General features: G+C 36.3%; 1 protein-coding gene across 5 annotated transcripts in view; it reads left to right on the top strand.

The window, feature by feature from the left end:
• The window catches only part of PCLO (piccolo presynaptic cytomatrix protein), a 391,109-nt gene that overhangs the window by 179,191 nt on the left and 192,041 nt on the right, over positions 1–19,877 (top strand). For all 5 annotated transcript variants that reach the window (XM_073898726.1, XM_073898725.1, XM_025872800.2 and 2 more), the window contains exon 4: positions 10,287–10,988. In XM_073898726.1, coding sequence (XP_073754827.1) covers positions 10,287–10,988 — 702 coding nt within the window. The remainder of the gene's footprint in view (positions 1–10,286; positions 10,989–19,877) is intronic.

Below are 19,877 nucleotides of genomic sequence, written 5' to 3'. Positions count from 1 at the left end.
CAGGGATATGTAGTTCTCCTTTTTGATGGGGTCTTTGTCCGGTTTTGGGATCAAGGTAATGCTGGCCTCATAAAATGAGTTTGGAAGTTTTCCTTCCATTTCTATTTTTTGAAACAGTTTCAGGAGAATAGGTTTTAAATCTTCTTTAAATGTCTGATAGAATTCCCCTGGGAAGACATCTGGCCCTGGGCTTTTGTTTGTTTGGAGATTTTTGATGACTGCTTCAATTTCCTTGATGGCTATAGGTCTGTTCAGGTTTTCTATTTCTTCCTGGTTCAATTTTGGTAGTTGATACATCTCTAGGAATGCACCCATTTCTTCCAGGTTATCTAATTTGCTGGCATACAGTTGCTCATCATATGTACTTATAATTATTTGTATTTCTTTGGTGTTGGTTGTGATCTCTCCTCTTTCATTCAAGATTTTGTTGATTTGGGTCATTTCTCTCTTCTTTTGGATAAGTCTGGCCAGGGGTTTATCAATCTTGTTAATTCTTTCAAAGACCCAGCTCCTAGTTTCGTTGATCTGTTCTACTGTTCTTTTGGTTTCTAGTTCATTGATTTCTGCTCTGATCTTTATTATTTCTCTTCTCCTGCTGGGTTTAGGCTTTATTTGCTGTTCTTTCTCCAGCTCCTTTAGGTGTAGGGTTAGGTTGTGTATTTGAGACCTTTCTTTTTTCTTGAGTAAGGCTTCTATTGCTATATACTTTCCTCTCAGGACTGCCTTTGCTGTATCCCAATGATTTTGAACAGTTGTGTTTTCATTTTCATTGGTTTCCATGAATTTTTTTAATTCTTCTTTAATTTCCTGGTTGACCCATTCATTCTTTAGTAGGATGCTCTTTAGCCTCCATGTATTTGAGTTCTTTCTGACTTTCCTCTTGTGGTTGAGTTCTAGTTTCAAAGCATTGTGGTCTGAAAATATGCAGGGAATGATCCCAATCTTTTGGTACTGGTTGAGACCTGATTTGGGACCTAGGATGTGATCAATTCTGGAGAATGTTCCGTGGGCCCTAGAGAAGAATGTGTATTCTGTTGCTTTGGGATGGAATGTTCTGAATATGTCTGTGAAGTCCATTTGGTCCAATGTGTCATTTAAAGTCTTTATTTCCTTGTTGATCTTTTGCTTAGATGATCTGTCCATTTCAGTCGGGGGGGTGTTAAAGTCCCCCACTATTATTGTATTGTTTTCAATGTGTTCTTTGCTTTTGTTATTAATTGGCTTATATAATTGGCTGTTCCCATGTTAGGGGCATAGATATTTACAATTGTTAGATCTTCTTGTTGGATAGACCCTTTAGGTAGGATATAGTGTCCTTCCTCCTCTCTTATTACAGTCTTTGTTTTAAAATCTAATTTGTCTGATATAAGGATTGCCACCCCAGCTTTCTTTTGGTGTCCATTAGCATGGTAAATGGTTTTCCACCCCCTCACTTTCAATCTGGGGGTGTCTTTGGGTCTAAAATGAGTCTCCTGCAGACAGCATATTGATGGGTCTTGTTTTTTAATCCAATCTGATAGCCTGTGTCTTTTGATTGGGGCATTTAGCCCATTTACATTCAGGGTAACTATTGAAAGATATGAATTTAGTGCCATTGTATTGCCTGTAAGGTGACTGTTACTGTATATTCTCTGTGTTCCTTTCGGATCTATGCTGCTTTTAGGCTCTCTCTTTGCTTAGAGGACCCCTTTCAATATTTCTTGGAGGGCTGGTTTCGTGTTTGCAAATTCCTTTAGTTTTTGTTTGTCCTGGAAGCTTTTTATCTCTCCTTCTATTTTCAATGACAGCCGAGCTGGATATAGTATTCCTGGCTGCATATTTTTCTCGTTTAGTGCTCTGAAGATATCTTGCCAGTCCTTTCTGGCCTGCCAGGTCTCTGTGGATAGGTCTGTTGCCAATCTAATATTTCTACCATTGTAGGTTACATATCTCTTCTCCCGAGCTGCACTCAGGATTTTCTCTTAGTCTCTGAGACTCGTAAGTTTTACTATTAAATGTCAGGGTGTTGACCTATTATTATTGATTTTGAGAGGGGTTCTCTGTGCCTCCTGGATTTTGATGCCTGTTTCCTTCCTCACATTAGGGAAGTTTTCTGCTATTATTTACTCCAATATACCTTCTGCCCCTCTCTCTCTTTCTTCTTCTTCTGGGATCCCAGTTATTCTAATGTTGTTTCATCTTATCATATCGCTTATCTCTCGAATTCTGCCCTCGTGATCCTGTAGTTGTTTATCTCTCTTTTTCTCAGCCTCTTTATTTTCCATCATTTGGTCTTCTATATCACTGATTCTCTCTTCTGCCTCATTTATCCTAGCAGTTAGTGCCCCCATTTTTGATTGCACCTCATCAATAGCCTTTTTGATTTCGACTTGGTTAGATTTTAGTTCTTTTATTTCTCCAGAAAGGGTTTCTCTAATAACTTCCACGCTTTTTTCAAGCCCAGCTAGTATCTTTAAAGTCATGATTCTGAACTCTAGGTCCGACATTGTACTAATGTCCGTATTGAGTAGGTCCCTGGCTGACAGTACTACCTCTTGTTCTTTTTGCTGAGGTGATTTTTTTCGTCTTGTCATTTTGTCCAGAGGAGACTAGATGAATGAGAGAACAAAATGCTAACAGGTTAACAATGTCCCCAGCAAATATACTGTATACAAATCAGAAAAGACCTGAAACCAGGGGAAAAGAAAGGGAAAGAAAGAAAAAAGAGAAAAAAAAAGAAAAAAAGATAAAAACAAAAACAGAACAATACAAAAAAAGCAGAATATGATCAAATATGATCAGGCTAGTGCATAGATCAGTGCCACACACTAGATTTTGGGCATATTTTGGTCTGTTAGAAGAAAGTGCCTCCTAAAATTTTAAAGGAAGAAAGACATATATGTACAAAATAAGGGTTGATACAATGAAGGGATGGAAGATGACTGTAAAGTTGAAAATTATAAAAGATTTTATAAAAGGAATTGATAAGTTGTTTGAAAAAAGAAAGAAGATTTAAAAAAAAAAGAAAAGAAAAAAGGGAGAGAATTTGATCAGGCAGGAGACTAGAACAAAGCCATACACTAGTGATTTAGGGTATATTTTGATCTGTTAGAAGAAACTGTATCTCAAAATTTTAGAGAACATCTTATATATATGTATGCCAGAAATAAGAGTAACTACTATGAAGGGATAAAATATGACTAAAAATGAAAAATAAAAAATGTTTTTTTTAAAAAAGGGATTGATAAGATGTTGATTGAAAAAGGGAAAAAGAAAAATTAAAAAAAAAACAGTTAAAAAATTAACTTTGATGAACTAATGAATCATGGTAAAAAAAAAAAAGCCATGAATTCTATGTGCAGTATTCCCCTGGCGCTGGAGTTCTCCCGTTCTCCTTGATCGGTAAACTTGGTCTTGGCTTGCTGGCTGTTCCTGCCGATCTCCTGGGGGAGGGGCCTGTTGCCGTGGTTCCCAAATGTCTTTGCCGGAGGCTGAATTGCCCTGCTTTTGTTGGTCCGGGCTAAGCAAGCTGCTCGGGTTTGCTCTCAGGACATTTTGTTCCCCGCAAGCTCTGGTACAGCTTTGGAGGACCAGGGCGAAAATGGTGGCCTTCCAATCTCCACCCAGAGGAGCTGAGAACTCGGGTCCCCGCTCTTCAGTGCGCCCCCAGAGAGAAGCAGTCACTCCCGTCTCCCCGGTCTCCGGCTGCACTCCGTGCTCACCCGGCCTGTGACCGAGCGTTTCTATCTCTGGCTCCTGACCCCTTGTGGAGTCTCCAAACCCAGCAGATCCCTGCGGTGCGTTCCCGCGCCGCTCCTCCCAGGGGAGGGAGGGGAGTCTCCCCAGATCGGCCGCTTGTTGGGTCCCTACTGGAGGAGCAGTGGCCCGACTGTGTGGCACTGATCACAGTTTATGGCCACCCCGAGCTGAGAGCCCGCGCCTCGGCTCCGTCTCTGCAGCCGGCTTCCCCGCTCAGATACCTAGGAGCTCTGCCGCACTCAGGCACCCCCGGTCTTTCTGTGACCCCAAGGGTCCTGAGACCACACTGTCCCACGAGGGTTCCACCCCCCACTTAGCCACTGGAGCGACGTCCCTCAGCGGAGCCAACTTCTCAAAGTTCGATTTTGTGCTCCGCGGCTCTATCACTTGCCAGAAGCAGCCGACGGAGGCCCCCTCCCCCGCCGTCTATCCTCCCGAATATCGCCTCGGATTCACTTCTCCGCACGTCCTACCTTCCAGTAAGTGGTCGCTTCTGTGTTCAGAGAATTGTTGCTACTCTCGTCTTAGGTCTCCTGTTGAGTTCGTAGGTGTTCAGAATGGTTTGATCCCTATTCAGCTGAATTCCTGAGACCAGCCGAAATCCAGGTCTCCTACTCCTCCGCCATCTTGCTCCGCCTCCCGACACACATTCATTTTTAGGAGGAACAGAATAAGGATAGAAATACCACAAATACCTCATTGCATATACTTGTGAAGTGCAGTCCCATGAATGATCAGAGATTTCTAATATCTTGATTTTATAGCGTAGGAACTGATTGTGTAATCTGAAAAGAAAGAGTGCACCAACTGTGAATTCAGTCCTTTTCCCTTTAGAGATAACAGAAGGAAATAAATTTAGAAATTTAAACAAAAAAATCTGATTTTAAGAATGTCCACTTGAATTGTAAGAGTATATGGGCCCAGGGCACCTGGGTGGCTCAGTCGGTTGGGCGTCTGCCTTTGGCTTGGGTCATGATCCCGGGGGTCCTGGGATTGAGCCCTACAACGGACTCCTGGCTCAGTGGGGAGCCTGCTTCTCCCTCTCCCTCCTCTGCTACCACCCCTTCATGTGCTCTCTCTCACTATTTCTTTCTCTCTCAAATAAATAAGTAAAATCTTCAAAGCATCATCTTAAAAATAAAAAAAGAGTGTATGGGCCTCAGACAAATGGAACACCTTTATCCAAGACTATAGGTGAGACTGATACCAGTGAGAGGTTGCAGGTAACATTGCCCTCCAATTTTTGGACCTGTTGGTAAGTAAATAGTGATTTCTAAGCAGATCATCAGTGTAATTATTTTTTAGCTGAAAAAATAACATTCTGAGTTATAAACAGATAAACAGACCAACAGAAACCTGTGTAAAATGTTTATTGTTGACTCAAAGACTTAATAGTAGGCTGGAAACTCCAAGGTGTTTGAGTATCAATTGCATTGATCGCTTGGTTTTCCTTTACAGAATTTTGAGTAGGGGGCGCATAATCTCTGCTTACATAATCTTATTGGTGGAAACTCTGTGAGCTTCCACATTCGTCTGGTTGGTCTTTTAATGAAAAATTCATGCTAAAATGTGGTGAAGACTTCTCAGATACAACTATGAATGCTTCTGCAGGCTTCGCTGCCATCCGTTCTCTACCATTTTAAGTCTAACGGCCACCTTTCAACCTGCTGCAGGTCTTACTATCATGCTTCCGAAATGATACTTAGAAAAATAAATAGGCAGGCCTGAAGTTCGGAGATTTTCCTTAATGGTATTGTTGCTATAGTTACAGCTGAAATGTTATGTAAAGCAAATTGCTTATTGATGGAAAAATGCCAAGTACCACAGCAACATCCCTCTTCTGGGTTTTTATTGCCTTCATTTCCTACTTTGCTCTTAAGATTAATGGATTTGTGAAGCATTGCTTTGAACAAGCCCTGATGATATGATGTTAAAATAAATGCATTCTATTAACATGCACCAGCTGACAATTGAATACATTGTAGTATGCTGTGATCGACATGGAGTTATTTTTTATACACTATTTGTTTATCAGAATTTTCCCCTACTTGGAGATGAATTTGGTATCCTGGTTATTAATGTGAAAGCCCTGGATTAAAAGGTGATTGGTCTAATAGAGTCTTCTGAATTTATTTGATACATTTAATAATAATATAGATAAAAACTTTTATGTTTTCTACTATCAGGAGATATTTATAGGCTACTGAAAATAAAACATAATTTAAGAACCTAGTGAAACCAATGGAAATGGTCTGAAAGCATCCATAATGATGACTTGTATGTTTAAAAATAAGCCTCCATAAGCATCTGTATTTTTCAATGTATTTTCTATGTAGTAAACTCAATAATGTAACAGCAATGGCTTTAGTTTATGTAAGTATATATTACATAATCATATATATAAAATATATTTATTTTCTAATTGTCTTACTGTCCTTTTTCAAGATTTCTTTAGAGAGAGTGAGAGAGGGAACACGTTGGGGGGAGGGACAGAGGGAGAGAATCTTCAAGCAGACTCCCCGCTGAGTGCGGAAGTGGCCCTCGGGGCTTGATCTCACAAACCATGGGGTCGTGACCTGAGCCTAGAGCAAGAGTCAAAGACTCAGCCAATTGAGCCACCCAGGCACCCCTGTCTCACTCTTCATTTTCAAAGATAAAGCTGTAACTCTTTTGATGTTTAACCTTAAGGCAAACTATGAATAGTCATGTGTTTTGCAATTTACAGAAAGAGTTAATGCTATATGTGGTAAAATCCTTTCAGGTGGTAAAAATCATATATGGGCAGTGATAATTTATGCATTGAATTTTTGTATAATTTAGGCATCTTGCTTATTGTTATCTCCAGATTGTTACTGGACTAGAAACATTATGAGTATTTAATGGTGTGGCTGTTGAAGAACAAAGAGTGAAGATAATGGTTTTTTTGGACCTAGAAATGTAATGCTTCTTAATTAAATCCCTGAATACAGGGATACAAAATTCCTTGGGATTATTTTTGGTAAAGAATGCAAAAAATAATTGTGAACTACAGATTTTTTTACATCTTATGTGTTGTAGAGTATTTCCTAAATTGTGACTTGTGAAGCCAGTTTTTCTAGTAATCATGTTTGTATTTAATGGTGATATGATAATGACGATAACCTATATTATCCAAAATGAACTTTCATTTGAAAATCCATTATCACTCATTTTACTCATTATTAAAATTCAGTCAATTTTGCTTTTCTCATTTCTACTTTTGATTTTACCCTAATCTCTGCCTTTTTGTATGCCCTCTCTTAATAAAATTTAAATTTGCATATTTAAAGAAATATACAAATTTTGGTGTTACTATACTTTTCTCCCTTTTTTAATTCCTTCTTGATATTATAACTTCCTCTGCTTGCTGAATTTGTTGGCATTCTAATTTTGGTTCTAGGGCTGCAGAAAGAAGAGACACGTATGAGACTTCCAATTCAGCATTTCTAATTGGTGAAAAAATTATCTTTTGGGAATCATAAATTATCTAATTCCTTATGTTCTAAACAGATTCATTAGCCAATCCCATTAAAACCATTATATCCTTGGGGCACCTGGGTGGCTCAGTCGTTAAGCTTCTGCCTTCAGCTCAGGTCATGGTCCCAGGGTCCTGGGATCAAACCCCGCATCGGGCTCCCTGCTCAGCGGAGAGCCTGCTTCTCCCTCTCCCACTCCCCCTGCTTGTGTTCCCTCTCTCACTGTGTCTCCCTCTGTCAAATAAATAAATAAAATCCTAAAAAAAACCCACAAAAACATTATATCCTTTCCATTTCTCTTATATGTATATATATATTTTTACTGCATATTTATTTTAACCCATATCTTATTCCTTGCCCAATGGTATATGTACTCCATAAATATAGGTAGAATAAATATATACAGAGTAGATACATAAGTGAAGTACGTTGTCATAATTATTTGACATGATAGTAACATCAGGTTCCAAATGAATTTTGGTGACAATTAGTCAAAGTGTAAAGTCAAAAGAATTAGGCTTGTCTTAATAATCTTATTTCAAATGCAAATCACTCATGCAACTGAGAGACCAAGTATAAAAATACCAGGTTTAACTGCATACGGGTGGAAACTTAAGCAAACACAAGTTTGATCTAGCCAGCGAGGCTCTCAGGATAAGATTCTTTTTCTTTTAGACTGACATTATTGCCCTCCCTCTGCCTTGCAGACCATACTAGCATGAGTTATCACTGCTTGTAGGTTTATCAGACGTTACTTCAAATTGGGAAAAATGAAGTGTTTTAGGTGACACTATAGGTTAAATAGATGATACCTTTTATCCCCTTAACCTTCAAATATGTGAAAATAATGAGTATATTACTTTGAAATGGTCACTTTATTATCTCAACACATTTGCATTTTAACGAGAGCTGTCTACCATTGTGGTATCATATGCTATAAGTCGCAAGAGATGATAACTTTGCAAGAATAATTTGTTCCGAAAACTCAGATAAAAGAATCACACTATTATTTTGATAAAAATTTGCAATGTAATGATACCTGTGTTCCTGGTATATGAAAAACTTCCTAACTTCTTTACATTAGGATATGACCTGCCAGGAATGCTTAACACACACCTGCATTTGGTTTTTACAATCCATGTGACAAGACGGCAGTGATGCAGGTATTTGTGTTGCGTTTGTTTTTAAAAGATGTCAGGTTCTGAAAAAAAATATCTTCAGATGTGGCTCAACTGAGTAATGGTTTTTAAAACCACAGCACGGATAAAGATTGATTTTCTTGGAAAATTGATTTTCTTGTGGAAGGGCCTCCTCCAGGGACTATTCAGCACCAGGGTTGGAGAGAGCTTTTCATATTTGACGTAAGGGATCAAGTCAGTTTCTTTCCTAAGATTTTTCTATAAAGTTCTGGTGTAAAGAAGCCACCATTCAATACTTTAGAGTTGCCGAAACCTGAATTAAGAAGAGAATTGGTATTGGATAATTGTACACACAAAAAGCAAATGAACCTGTAACGCATACTGATGTTTTATAGACAACAATTGACACAAATTAAATAATGGACTTTTGTCTTTACTCTTTAGATAAGTAAATAAGAATTTATAATGGCTTACAGATTGCAAAACAGTCATTTTTTTTTTAAGATTTTATTTATTTGAGAGAGAATGAGAGAAAGAGTACGAGTTGGGGGGGAGGGGCAGAGAGAGAGGGATGAGTAGGCTCCCCGCTTAGCAGGGACCCCAACGTGGGGCTCAATCCCAGGACTCCAGGATCATGACCTGAGCCGAAGGCAGACACTTAATTTGCTGAAGTACCCAGGCGCTCCTCAGTCATTATTATTAAGCAACATTTGTTATATCTCTAAAGAAATTAGAAGCTGAAATAAGAAATGAAACTTAGATCCCTAATAATATTCTAGAACAATAAGTGATTTTAAGTCACGTAACTAGAAAGAGTGATGCAGTATGAAAAGCAGTTTGAAATTGAACTCAGAAAACAGTGCAACATATGAATGCAATACTATTTGTATGACTTCCCAACCTTGGACTTTACAGAATAGGTATTTATTAAATGTAACGATTAGGAGCTACATGTATAATCTTTAGTTCTTACATTATAATGTTTATAAGGTAAGAAAAAGCACAGCATATATCAATAAGGGAAGAATTCTGCAATATTATTATTCTAACATAATCAATCTCCCATGCCATCATGTGTATGTGTTATGAGAGGGGGGTTTTCAGAATTTAGCTTGCAAAAGAATCAACCAAGAATTAACCAGTTTATTTACTCCTTCTCCTTCCCCAGGATCCTGCTAAAACAGTTTTAGGAATTCCTAGGAATTTGCATATCCTATGATCCCCCTCAGTCGATTGGTGCAAGTGGCCCATGGATTACAGTGAGGAGCAGAAATATAAGGAACTGTTCTAGTCAGTGATTCAAAAAACTCTAGGGGAAAGATACCAAACAATTTGAGCCAATGATTGTTTCTTGCTCAATTGCATGAGAAATGTGAATATTATTAAGAATGAAATTATTTATCAGTCCTAAAGCAGATAGAGAATTATGCACAATACTCTGGTAAATAGAACTACGTTTGACCCACATCAAGAGATAAAAGATGATATGCTAAATCCTAAAAGAACTTTTGGTTAATTGTTGTTAATAGAAAATGACCATAAAATTTAATTGTTTTGTGTAACTATATGAAATACCAATTTTGAAGCCACCAAACTCAAAAATATTCTGTTTGGAACAAATGCAGATTCTTCACCAAAAAAGTGAATATTTCCTTGGCTCCATCTTTAATGCTACATTTTTTTCCTTCCTCATGGTGAGGTGAGTGAATTGTCAATCTCTAGGGATTCCTCATATTTTTAGATTATAAAGAGTCTTTTTGCAGCCTTCCTTAGAAGTCACTATTTCATTGATTTGGAAAACTAAAAAGCAACTTGAAGTCACCAGATGTTAATCTTAGTATATGCACCAAAACAGATTCACCAAAACAGATGCATTATAATATAGTTAATCTGCTCATTGCTATTTTCTTTGCAGATTCAAGAATGGCTTTGTTTAAATTGCCAGACTCAGAGGGCAATATCAGGACAGCTTGGAGATATGGGCAAAATGCCACCTACACCTTCAGGACCCAAAGCCTCTCCTATGCCTGTCCCTCCAGAACAACCATCTCAGAAAACAGAAATGCCTACCCAAGTAAAAATGAAAAGGAAGGAACAAGAAGTAAAAACAGAAGCTGAGCAAGTCATTCCAGAAAAAGTGAAAGAAATACCATCAGTTGAAAAGATTGTCCCAAAGGTGACCACAGATCACAAACAGGAGACTCAACTAGAGGAAGACAAAACTTCAGCCCCTCAAGAAAAAAAGCCAGCCCCTGAAGACAAAAAGCCACTCCCAGAAGAAAAAAAGCCACCTCTTGAAGAAAAAAAACCAACTTCTGAAGACAAAAAGCCAGCCCCTGAAGACAAAAAGTTACCTCCAGCAACAAAACCATCAGCTCTAGAGGAGGAACAGAAACAAGACTTACTTAAAACTCAAGTACCAACCACTGAAGAAAAGCCGGAAGGCAGAGTGGCTCCACAGGTGGTACAGGATAAGCAACCACAGACCAAGATGGAGGATGAACCCTCTGGCCTGCCTCCAAGTTTGCCCAAGGAAGATGATGAGGCGACTCAAAACATGAAAGGACAGCAACAAGCAGCACGCACAGCAAAGCCTGAACCTGGGAGAGAAAAAACAGTAAGTTATGTTTTCCTGTCTTCGCATAGTCTTCTGTATATGAAATTTGCTAATTTTTACCTAAGTACACAGAGTGCTTAGTGGTAATTATGTAAGTGCAAGCCTTCAGTTAAAGGCACTTTCAGAAAAGTCTAACAATTGCTGAAATGAACAACTTTGGCTTTCTCACCGCTTGGTCTAACTTAAGGCAGAGATATCAAATTTGTTTTCCTAGCTTTTATGCATATTGGATAATTTACCGAAATTCTGTAGGATGATTAGAAGAGTTTCTTACAGGTTAAGTTTCTTCTTCTCTCCACTGTGAACATAAAATCAGCACCCACCTTTAATATAAAATAATATGTGTCTTTATTTAAGTTTCTGTTCACTTAGTTACTTGGTTAAGCAAGTCAACAAATTTCTTTTTGCTTAAAAGCCTTTTAAGGTGCCATCAGCCATAAAATGATTGTGATTGCCAAAAAAAAAAAAAAGGGTGGCTGGAATTCAGGACAAAAGTCATTTTTACAGAAGTTAATTTTAGTATTTAACATGATTTTAATATAATGCACTCTATTTGGGGTTTGTTTAATATGTTTAATATTGAAGGATTATTTATAATCTAAGCATAATTTGGAATAATATATATTCTCTTTCTTTAGTGGCAACTTTTAAGAGTATCCATCTTAACCTCTATCTGCACAAGAGATAATGTCATTTTTAGAAGAACTCTGATTGTTTTAGAGCTACACAAGATCTTACTTCATATCTGGTTGAATAATTTTAATTCACAGATAATAGCAATGACTCGAAGGAAAAAGAAATGATTTATTAATATTAAAAGTTAATGTTAGAACTCTAATTAGAATCTGTAGTCCATTTTTTTGGTGTTTACAGTTTTAACACGTGGTTACTAACCCATCTTTGATACATGATTCATCAGTCATTAAGTAAATTCTGGTCTTCCTTCATTATGTAAATGAGTATATCAGAGTCAGAGCAGGTGCCTGTATATTCTTCATTCTAATGGCTGGATCTGGTAACTTCACCACCACCGATTGCTTCTCCTAGCTAACCACTTTGCAGAACCTGATGCCTATGACCATTTCTTTGTTTGTGAAGCTGTCCTTGGCTTTCATGACCCTTCCCTTTTTGTTCTCTTTTTGTCTTTCTGATCATGCTTTATGAGTTCTACTTTGACTCCGTGTATTGCTTTCTTTCCTAATCTCTATGTGATGAGTTTTTCTTTGTGTTTTGCTTTGGTTTTGGTTTTGTTTTGAGTTTTGTCTTCTTTGTTCTTAGGGGAGCCACATGAGCAATTCTTCAATCTACCTGTGCACCTCTGGCCCTCTTTTGAGTATCATATATGTGTTTTCAGATACCCAGTATGAGGTCTTCAAAGCCTCGCTGTAAACTGGAATTCAATTGTTGGAATCTTATCTCCTCTATAGAAGCAGTTTCTGCCTCTGACTCTTGTCTCTGGTAATGGCAATACCATTCATCTGTCTCTAGTCTCCCAGTCACTACCCTTCTGAGTAATCTCTGGTTTCTTCTTACCAGCCACGCTTTATTCTCTGCATCCAATTTCTCACATTCCTGTCTGTTGACTCCTATTCCTGAGGGCCCTCCTAATGATGGCCTTCATGACCTCTCACTGATGATTTGAGCAATCTAATAACGTCACTGCGCCTGCTCCCTGCTCTTTCTCCCTCCATCCATATATATGGTTGTCTGATCTTTTTTTTTTTTTGCTTACTTACGTGTGGCAGTTTTATTGTATTACAGTGACCTCAATCAACAGAAGACAAATATTCATTTTATTTTTTCAATTTTTAACAAAAGTAACATTTTTATTACAAAGGAATATTCCTTTTTTATTTATTTATTTAAATTGAAGTAGCCAACATCTAGTACATCATTAGTTTCATATGTAGTGTTCAGTAAGTCATCAGTTGTGTATAACACCCAGTGTTCATCCCATCATCATGTGCCTTCCTTAATTCCCATTCCCCAATTTCCCCATCCCCCCACCCCCCTGCCCTCCAGTGACCTCAATTTGTTTCCTAGAGTTAACAGAATTATTTTCCAAAGTTCACATAATTTAACTCTATCACTCAGATACTTCTAATAATTCTCCATTGCTTGTTAAAGAATCTAAACAAGAAATATCTGAATATTTTGTCAATGTACTTTTAATTTTATTTTACACCTTTATCACTTCTTTAAATTTTTTTATTGTTTATCACTTTCTTTTTATCATGTCTTTTTATCACTACTTTTTCTTTTATTTTACAACCTCGGTATGTATATACTTATTTCTGAATTAAATGTAAACACTGATGTACTAATATATTATTAACAATATAAAACATTCACAAAAACAAAGTAAATCAGTGAAATAAACTAAAATTATTATTTTAGTTAATAAAGATTTGATCACATTAAAATATGATTAATAATAGTATTTTAGAGAGAGCATTGATTGTGCTTCAATATTTTTGAAAATCTTGGTCGGAAATTTTACAATAGTGTTATTTGAATTTCAGCTTCTAAGTTAAGCTTATTTTGGTATTTTGATGTTTAGTTTTAATGACCATCCATAACAAGAAAGATAACCCACAAGGATATATCAGAATTAGAAGGGCTGGATCAGAGTTTGTACTTGCCAAATCTTGCTACCCGTTCTAGTTTGAAATTGAAAATAAATTTTTTAATAGTGCAAATTCCACAAACAAATGTTAATCTTCCCTGATACCAATAATTTGTTCTTGCTATCTGTCAGAAAATGAGGAAATTAAAATATATATACATGTATATATATGAAACAGATAAAAATATTCTCTTTAAAATTTGTTAAAGGAGCAGGTATGACAGCTTTTAAAAATGACATGTGTCATTTTATATAGCATAATCACATGATTTCCAAATTTCTGTTTCAGAGGGCTGTTTTCACATGATAATTCTCTTAAAGAGAATTAATTTTTATTTTGTTAGAGTTTTTTTATTTTTATATTTTTATGGGTTTTTTTTTTTAAATACTTAATAAGTTGCATATTGTTGATAACCAGGGTTTACTTCCTCCCATCTACCTTTTCTCCCCCCATCATCCCATTTACTTTATACCATCTAGTAACCACTTGTCATCACCAAAAAGTTGAACAATTTGGCATTCTTCGACTTCTGTCAAAAAAGAATTAAATCTTCAGATTCTACAACTTTTTAAATTAATTTCGCATTACATAATCAGTAAACCTCTGTAGTTAAATTCATAGTTATTCTCTATCTCAATACAAAATATTAAGGATTTTTTCAAAATATAAAGGTCTCATCTCTATACAACATACACCACATCTGTAAAATCCTGAGTCACTCTGTCCAATTCTGATCTACTTGTCACAGTTGTAGTAAATGAACTTCACAGGTACTGCCATCTCTGTAATCTTACCCTTTTTAAAAGAATAATTCCAATCAAAAAAGCCAACTCTTCAGTAGCTAATTACAGATTTTTCATTAAAAAAATATGTAGACCTTAAACAAATTCAATATTGAGGCTTACTTCATTCATTGGTACATTTTTCCTTCGTGGGAAGTACTTTAAGTATTACTGAAACAGAAATAGTGAGTATCATAAACTGAACATATTAGAAATATCTACACTTTGATTCTGTTATTACCAAAACTTTTGCTACTCACTTTTGTTATAATTTCTCCCAAACCTTCCAGTTATTTATTTACTCTTTCCAATAATATTTGCTGACAAAGAAACAGAGTTTGATTTGTCCCCGTATCATTTTGTATGTATTAGTTCATCCATTTTTCCATGGTGGTTAAATCAAATTTCTCCAAATGATGTGTGACTTTTTTTGTCTTTTATCATTAAATAAGAAAAATCAAAAGAAGGTTCTAAGTGTTTATTATTCATTTTATTGAAAGTTGGTAAAGTACTGGAATATTTATTTGTAGAAAATTTTAGAAGTTTGTGACAGTGTCATAATATCACTTGCTGTGGTGCTAAAGCATGTTGTGTTTAGGCAGGGTTTGCTATTGGCAATACTGGACATCAATACAGATGTCAAATAGGTTTCCTGATAATGGTAGACGTTTTTGGCCAACTGTCAGATCTGGTTTAATTTGGTCACCATTGCCTTTATCTTGTAATGTTGCTGATGAAAAGCTTGTAATGATATGATTAGTGTCAGCTTCTTTAGTAATGTGTTTGTCATGTGTTTGTGTATTTCTTACATTATTATCTTTATGACGTGATTTTTGTTTTGCAAGAATCTTTTGTCTACCACTTACATGTTACAGGAAAACTGGTGTAATTGCTAGTAGGTAATAAAAGCCAGAGAGCTGCCTAACTGAATAAGAAACCTCAGTATAAAGGTGGATGAATAAAGTGACTACCTCACTATAACTTCTCCTTAGAGTGTAACTCCCAGTTTTCTCTCAGGATTCCTCACAGAACAGCAACCAACTCACGTAAGAAGTAAAAGAACATTAGCATCAATCCGTTCATTAAATATTAGGAACATGTAATTTTGGATTAAAAAATACAGTAAAGATCTTAACATGTACTTCTTATGGCCCATTAGATCATTTTGCAAACTTGCCCAGGCTTTTGCACCCCACGGCCAAGACTCCTGTCTAAATAACTTAGTTTGGCTTTCTCAGCCCTGTGGAATATGGCTCCAATATACCTTGCAAGCAGCCCCTAATACTTCCCACAAGTGAGCTCTGGAAAGCCAGCCAAATATGCCTTTGTGTAATTCCTGGAGGTAGATGGTCCTTTCTCCCTGTACACCTGCACTCAAGTCTCTGTGCACTGTTGCTCTCGCTTCTGTCAGCTGGATTGGGAAACTCTCACCTGGACCTCTGGGCCACTTTTCTCCCCAGTAGCTGTCACTTCTGCTGCTGAGCTCCCTGTATTGACTAGTCTTAAATTTTTAAATATTCTTAATTTATCTCTTAGAATATTCTCAGCACTATGTTAGGTATTTCTCGATCGTTTCATCCACGCAACAATGCATGAGGTAAATATTGTATCTTCTTTAAATCGAGGAAAACTAAATTTCTGTGCTCAGGATCATATGGCTAAGCCAAGATTATAGTCCAGTTCTGATTATAAAAGAGTGGCTTTTCAACACTACACGTAATTCTTTTTATGACACTTGTACCATACTGCCCTTATATTATAATTATTCTTCCCTTTAGCAGCTACTGGTATATCCCAAGCACTTTATGTACTATTTTACTTTGTTATATATTTATATTATTTTATTTATGCATTTGTCATTTGTGTCATTCATATTTTCATAGTATATTGTTTACATTTCTTTGTTGCCATATCTTTTTGTCTCTCCATTTATTCCTCTCTACCAAAATGTGCTTGTCAAATGGGATTAAAATATATCCTAAAATATAACAAATAATTTGAAAGGTACATTCTTCTTTATTTTTTTGTTTACTATTTTAAAATTTCATGTTGCTACAGAGTTCTCTCTTTTTATCTATATACTTAAACAGAATACTGCTTGTCTACATTTGATATATTACATTGAAACATTATAGCTCTCCTGATAGAAACCAAAATTTGAACATCTTTAGCATAAACTTTTATTTCTGCCTAAAATGACCAAGGGGTTAAAATTCAAGTTACATATAAGTCATTGTATGTAATGGCAGCATAATCAGGATGAAAAATAATGAGATTTTCTGTAGTGAAAAGGATTCCCATGTAGGTGAGAATATTTGGTTTTTCTCTCCAGTCACACTGAACGTTATGGACTTAATCTTTAGAGTGTTTGGAACAGTCAGACTAGCAATCCATTTTGACCCTACCATTGTATAAATGATTGAAGATCATTCATTTGTTGTTTTACTTTGGCCCATTGAAATAAATGGCTTGGGAAGATTAAGCAATATTGCATCCTTTCTTTGTACAATCTTAAATTTAACCAACAATTTGGTTCTTAACCCCAGTAATATTCAAAAAACCTCCATTTACCTTCAATATGGAAGGATAAACATCTCAGCATTTGTGAAAGGGGATGAACTGAGTTTGGCGGTACAGGTGTGTCTTAATACATTTTCCATCACTAGAGAAGGCTTTAAGGTATGACACTATCAGAAGAGTTTCACATGGGTCAAGTTCATCACTGCCTCTCTCTGACTGGTCTCCAGGTCAGTAAATGGCAGTGAAATATTAGAAGGAAAAGGAATTCTCCAGTCTCTGCTTTTGGTTAGTAAGTACAAATATATATATATATACACACATATATATATGAATCTTAGCCCCTGGAAATTGAGTAATTGTTTCATATACACAGACTAGAAAGGCTCACGTACCATAATTTCCCATGTATACACGGGAAAAGTGCAATAACAGTAACAATAAAAGTGCAGTAGGATCTAATGCTAAATGTACTTAGAAAAATGCACAGAAAATGTGTTCCTCAGGGTAACTGAAGAATGACCTTGCTATTAAAAAAAAAGGTTTGCTTAAATTATGTTTGTTTCCACTCACTGCCCCCATCTAAGATGACAAACAGAATTCTCATGTAAAAAGTAGATGCCTGGAATTTTCTTCTTAAGTAATCATTTCAGAGGTCCTTCTAGATTGTATTACATGTAAAAAATGAAATAGATAATTGGTTTCAATTTCCAATTACCTATTCAAATGAAGAAAATAATGTATACATAAGAAAATTCAGTGATATTTATACACATACATGTATGTGTGTGTTATATGTAATATACATGTAATTTAGAAATAACTGAATCTATTCATTTCATTAAATCTTAATATATTACCACAAGTAGTTTAATGTTCTTCTCAAAAATAAGTATACAACCATACTTTTTTTTTTTACAACCATACATTTTTGAAGAAACTAGGAGAAAACTCCCAATCTTTTAGTCCTAGGTACTTAGAAATTTGGAAGAAAATAAGCCAAATTATGCCTCCCTCTCATAAATCCTTTGATCATATTCCTCTATAATTACAGTACTCCAGACAGCCATTTGACAAATAACTGGAGAAAACCAAACCCAACTTATACACTGTGTTTCATGATCTTCTCAGTTCCATTTAATCTTATTTGATCAAATTATTCTCTTGTTAAAAAAAAATTCCATTAAACAAGGGTTTGCAGTGTTAATCTATATAGCCCAGTTAACTTGTGTGGGTACAAATCCCACTCACATACCTCCCAAAGGAAAGTAGACAGCCACAGGAGGGATAAATGCTTGGACAGATGAGTGTCTCACTATATCCATCTCCGTATATGAAGAACAACTTTTTTTCTTCTTTTGATTTTAGCAGCAGCAGGTAAAAAGATGAACATGTAGGAGCCTTAAAGAGGCAAACAGCTTCACTGGTGTATGATCAGGTGGTGAACAGCTAACAGTGTAATGAAGGAGCAGAAGGTCACTCGCCTCTCTCAGAAGACTGTATTCCAGTGCTAGTTAGTGTGAGAAGAGTTGACATTATGAATTTTTTTTCAATTTACCATGGCACAATAAATCCATGACCAGCTGTTTCTTGTGAACAGTTCAGATAAATGCCCCTAGGTCACCTAACTTGATTTTCTTATTAACCACTCCAAACATTTTATCTTAGACCCACAAACCTATAGAGCAAAATGTTTGCAGCCTTTGCCACATCATAATATGAAGAGGAAGAGTCATTTAGAGGGAAAAATCATCACAGCATCATCATCGTAAATAATGACTGAATCCTCTGAGAATTGTGGAGGAAAGAGACCAGGAAAGGGACAGGAGGGAGAAGTGGGTAGAACATGGTACTGAGGAAAGAAAGAAAACATGAAACACATGGAGAAAGGCCACAGAAGGGGGTTGTAGGATCGGTATTTTGGTATTTATGTATGTTAGTCTTCTGTCTAATGTATCTTCGTTTCCTTTGTTACATTATGTGTCTGGCCTTAATCTTATTGTTGTAAGATGTAGAATGTAGAATTCATTGTATAAAACTATAATTTCTCTTTTTTTATACTCAATTGTTATATACAACAATGGTTACATTTCCTTCGTATATGGATAATTTATTACATTGTTCTGTTTTATAACATTTGCAGACAGAAAATAAAGAATACAAATGACACTATCACAATTTGATTATGAAATTTTTTTTTAATTTTTTTTTTTTTTTCACAAGGAGCTTAGGTCCCCCACCCCTCTGGTTATGGTATTTACTGTGATTTAGTGAAGGGTGAGAAGGCAGATAAGGAAAGACATAGAAAGCATATTGGAGTCAAAAAAATTGTGCTCATCATTGTGTGGGATGTGAGGAGATAGAAACATCCCTCCACTGAGACCATCTGGAAAGATTTTATTAGAAGTCTGCTTCACGTGTGCTTAGCTCTTTAACGTGCAGCTCTTAAGACAAAGGAACCAAAATTAGTTGGGTGCTCATGAGCCCTACTACTAAGGTCTTACAACTGCTGATAAGTAACTTTTTCCTGGGGAGACATCTGAAATTACCCAGGGAAGTTAATTCCTGATAAACTAAAGAATATATACTGTTTTTTTGCACTAAAGTCATGAATAATATATCACTGTCTTTTTGAATTTGAGCTGTGTCATGTAAATTTGGCCAAAGCATTTTACCATATAATGTGTTCAAGATACATCTCTAACCATACCTAGCAACAACAGGTAGTGAGATGAACATGAATGTAAAATGAATATCAAACCAACAGCTTCTATATTTGAGAACTCTAAGAAAAGAAGAAAAGGCAGAAGGAGGAAGAGAAGGAGAGGAAGGTAGAGAAGGGAAGGAAGGAAAGGAGAGAAAGAAGGAAGAAAGGTTTTTGCATGTTTGTTTTTTGTTGTTCAGCCTGACCTCTGTCTGATCATTTGGGCTACAGGTGGTTGGAGGAGCCCATGCTTACACAC

The sequence above is a fragment of the Callorhinus ursinus genome, unplaced genomic scaffold (assembly GCF_003265705.2).
Source record: "Callorhinus ursinus isolate GAN/ISIS: 27379988/994484 unplaced genomic scaffold, GSC_fseal_2.0 scaffold12, whole genome shotgun sequence".
In the NCBI taxonomy this organism is placed as follows: domain Eukaryota; kingdom Metazoa; phylum Chordata; class Mammalia; order Carnivora; family Otariidae; genus Callorhinus; species Callorhinus ursinus.
The sequence above is the reverse complement of the archived record's forward strand: the minus strand, read 5'-3'. Positions and strand labels throughout refer to the sequence as shown.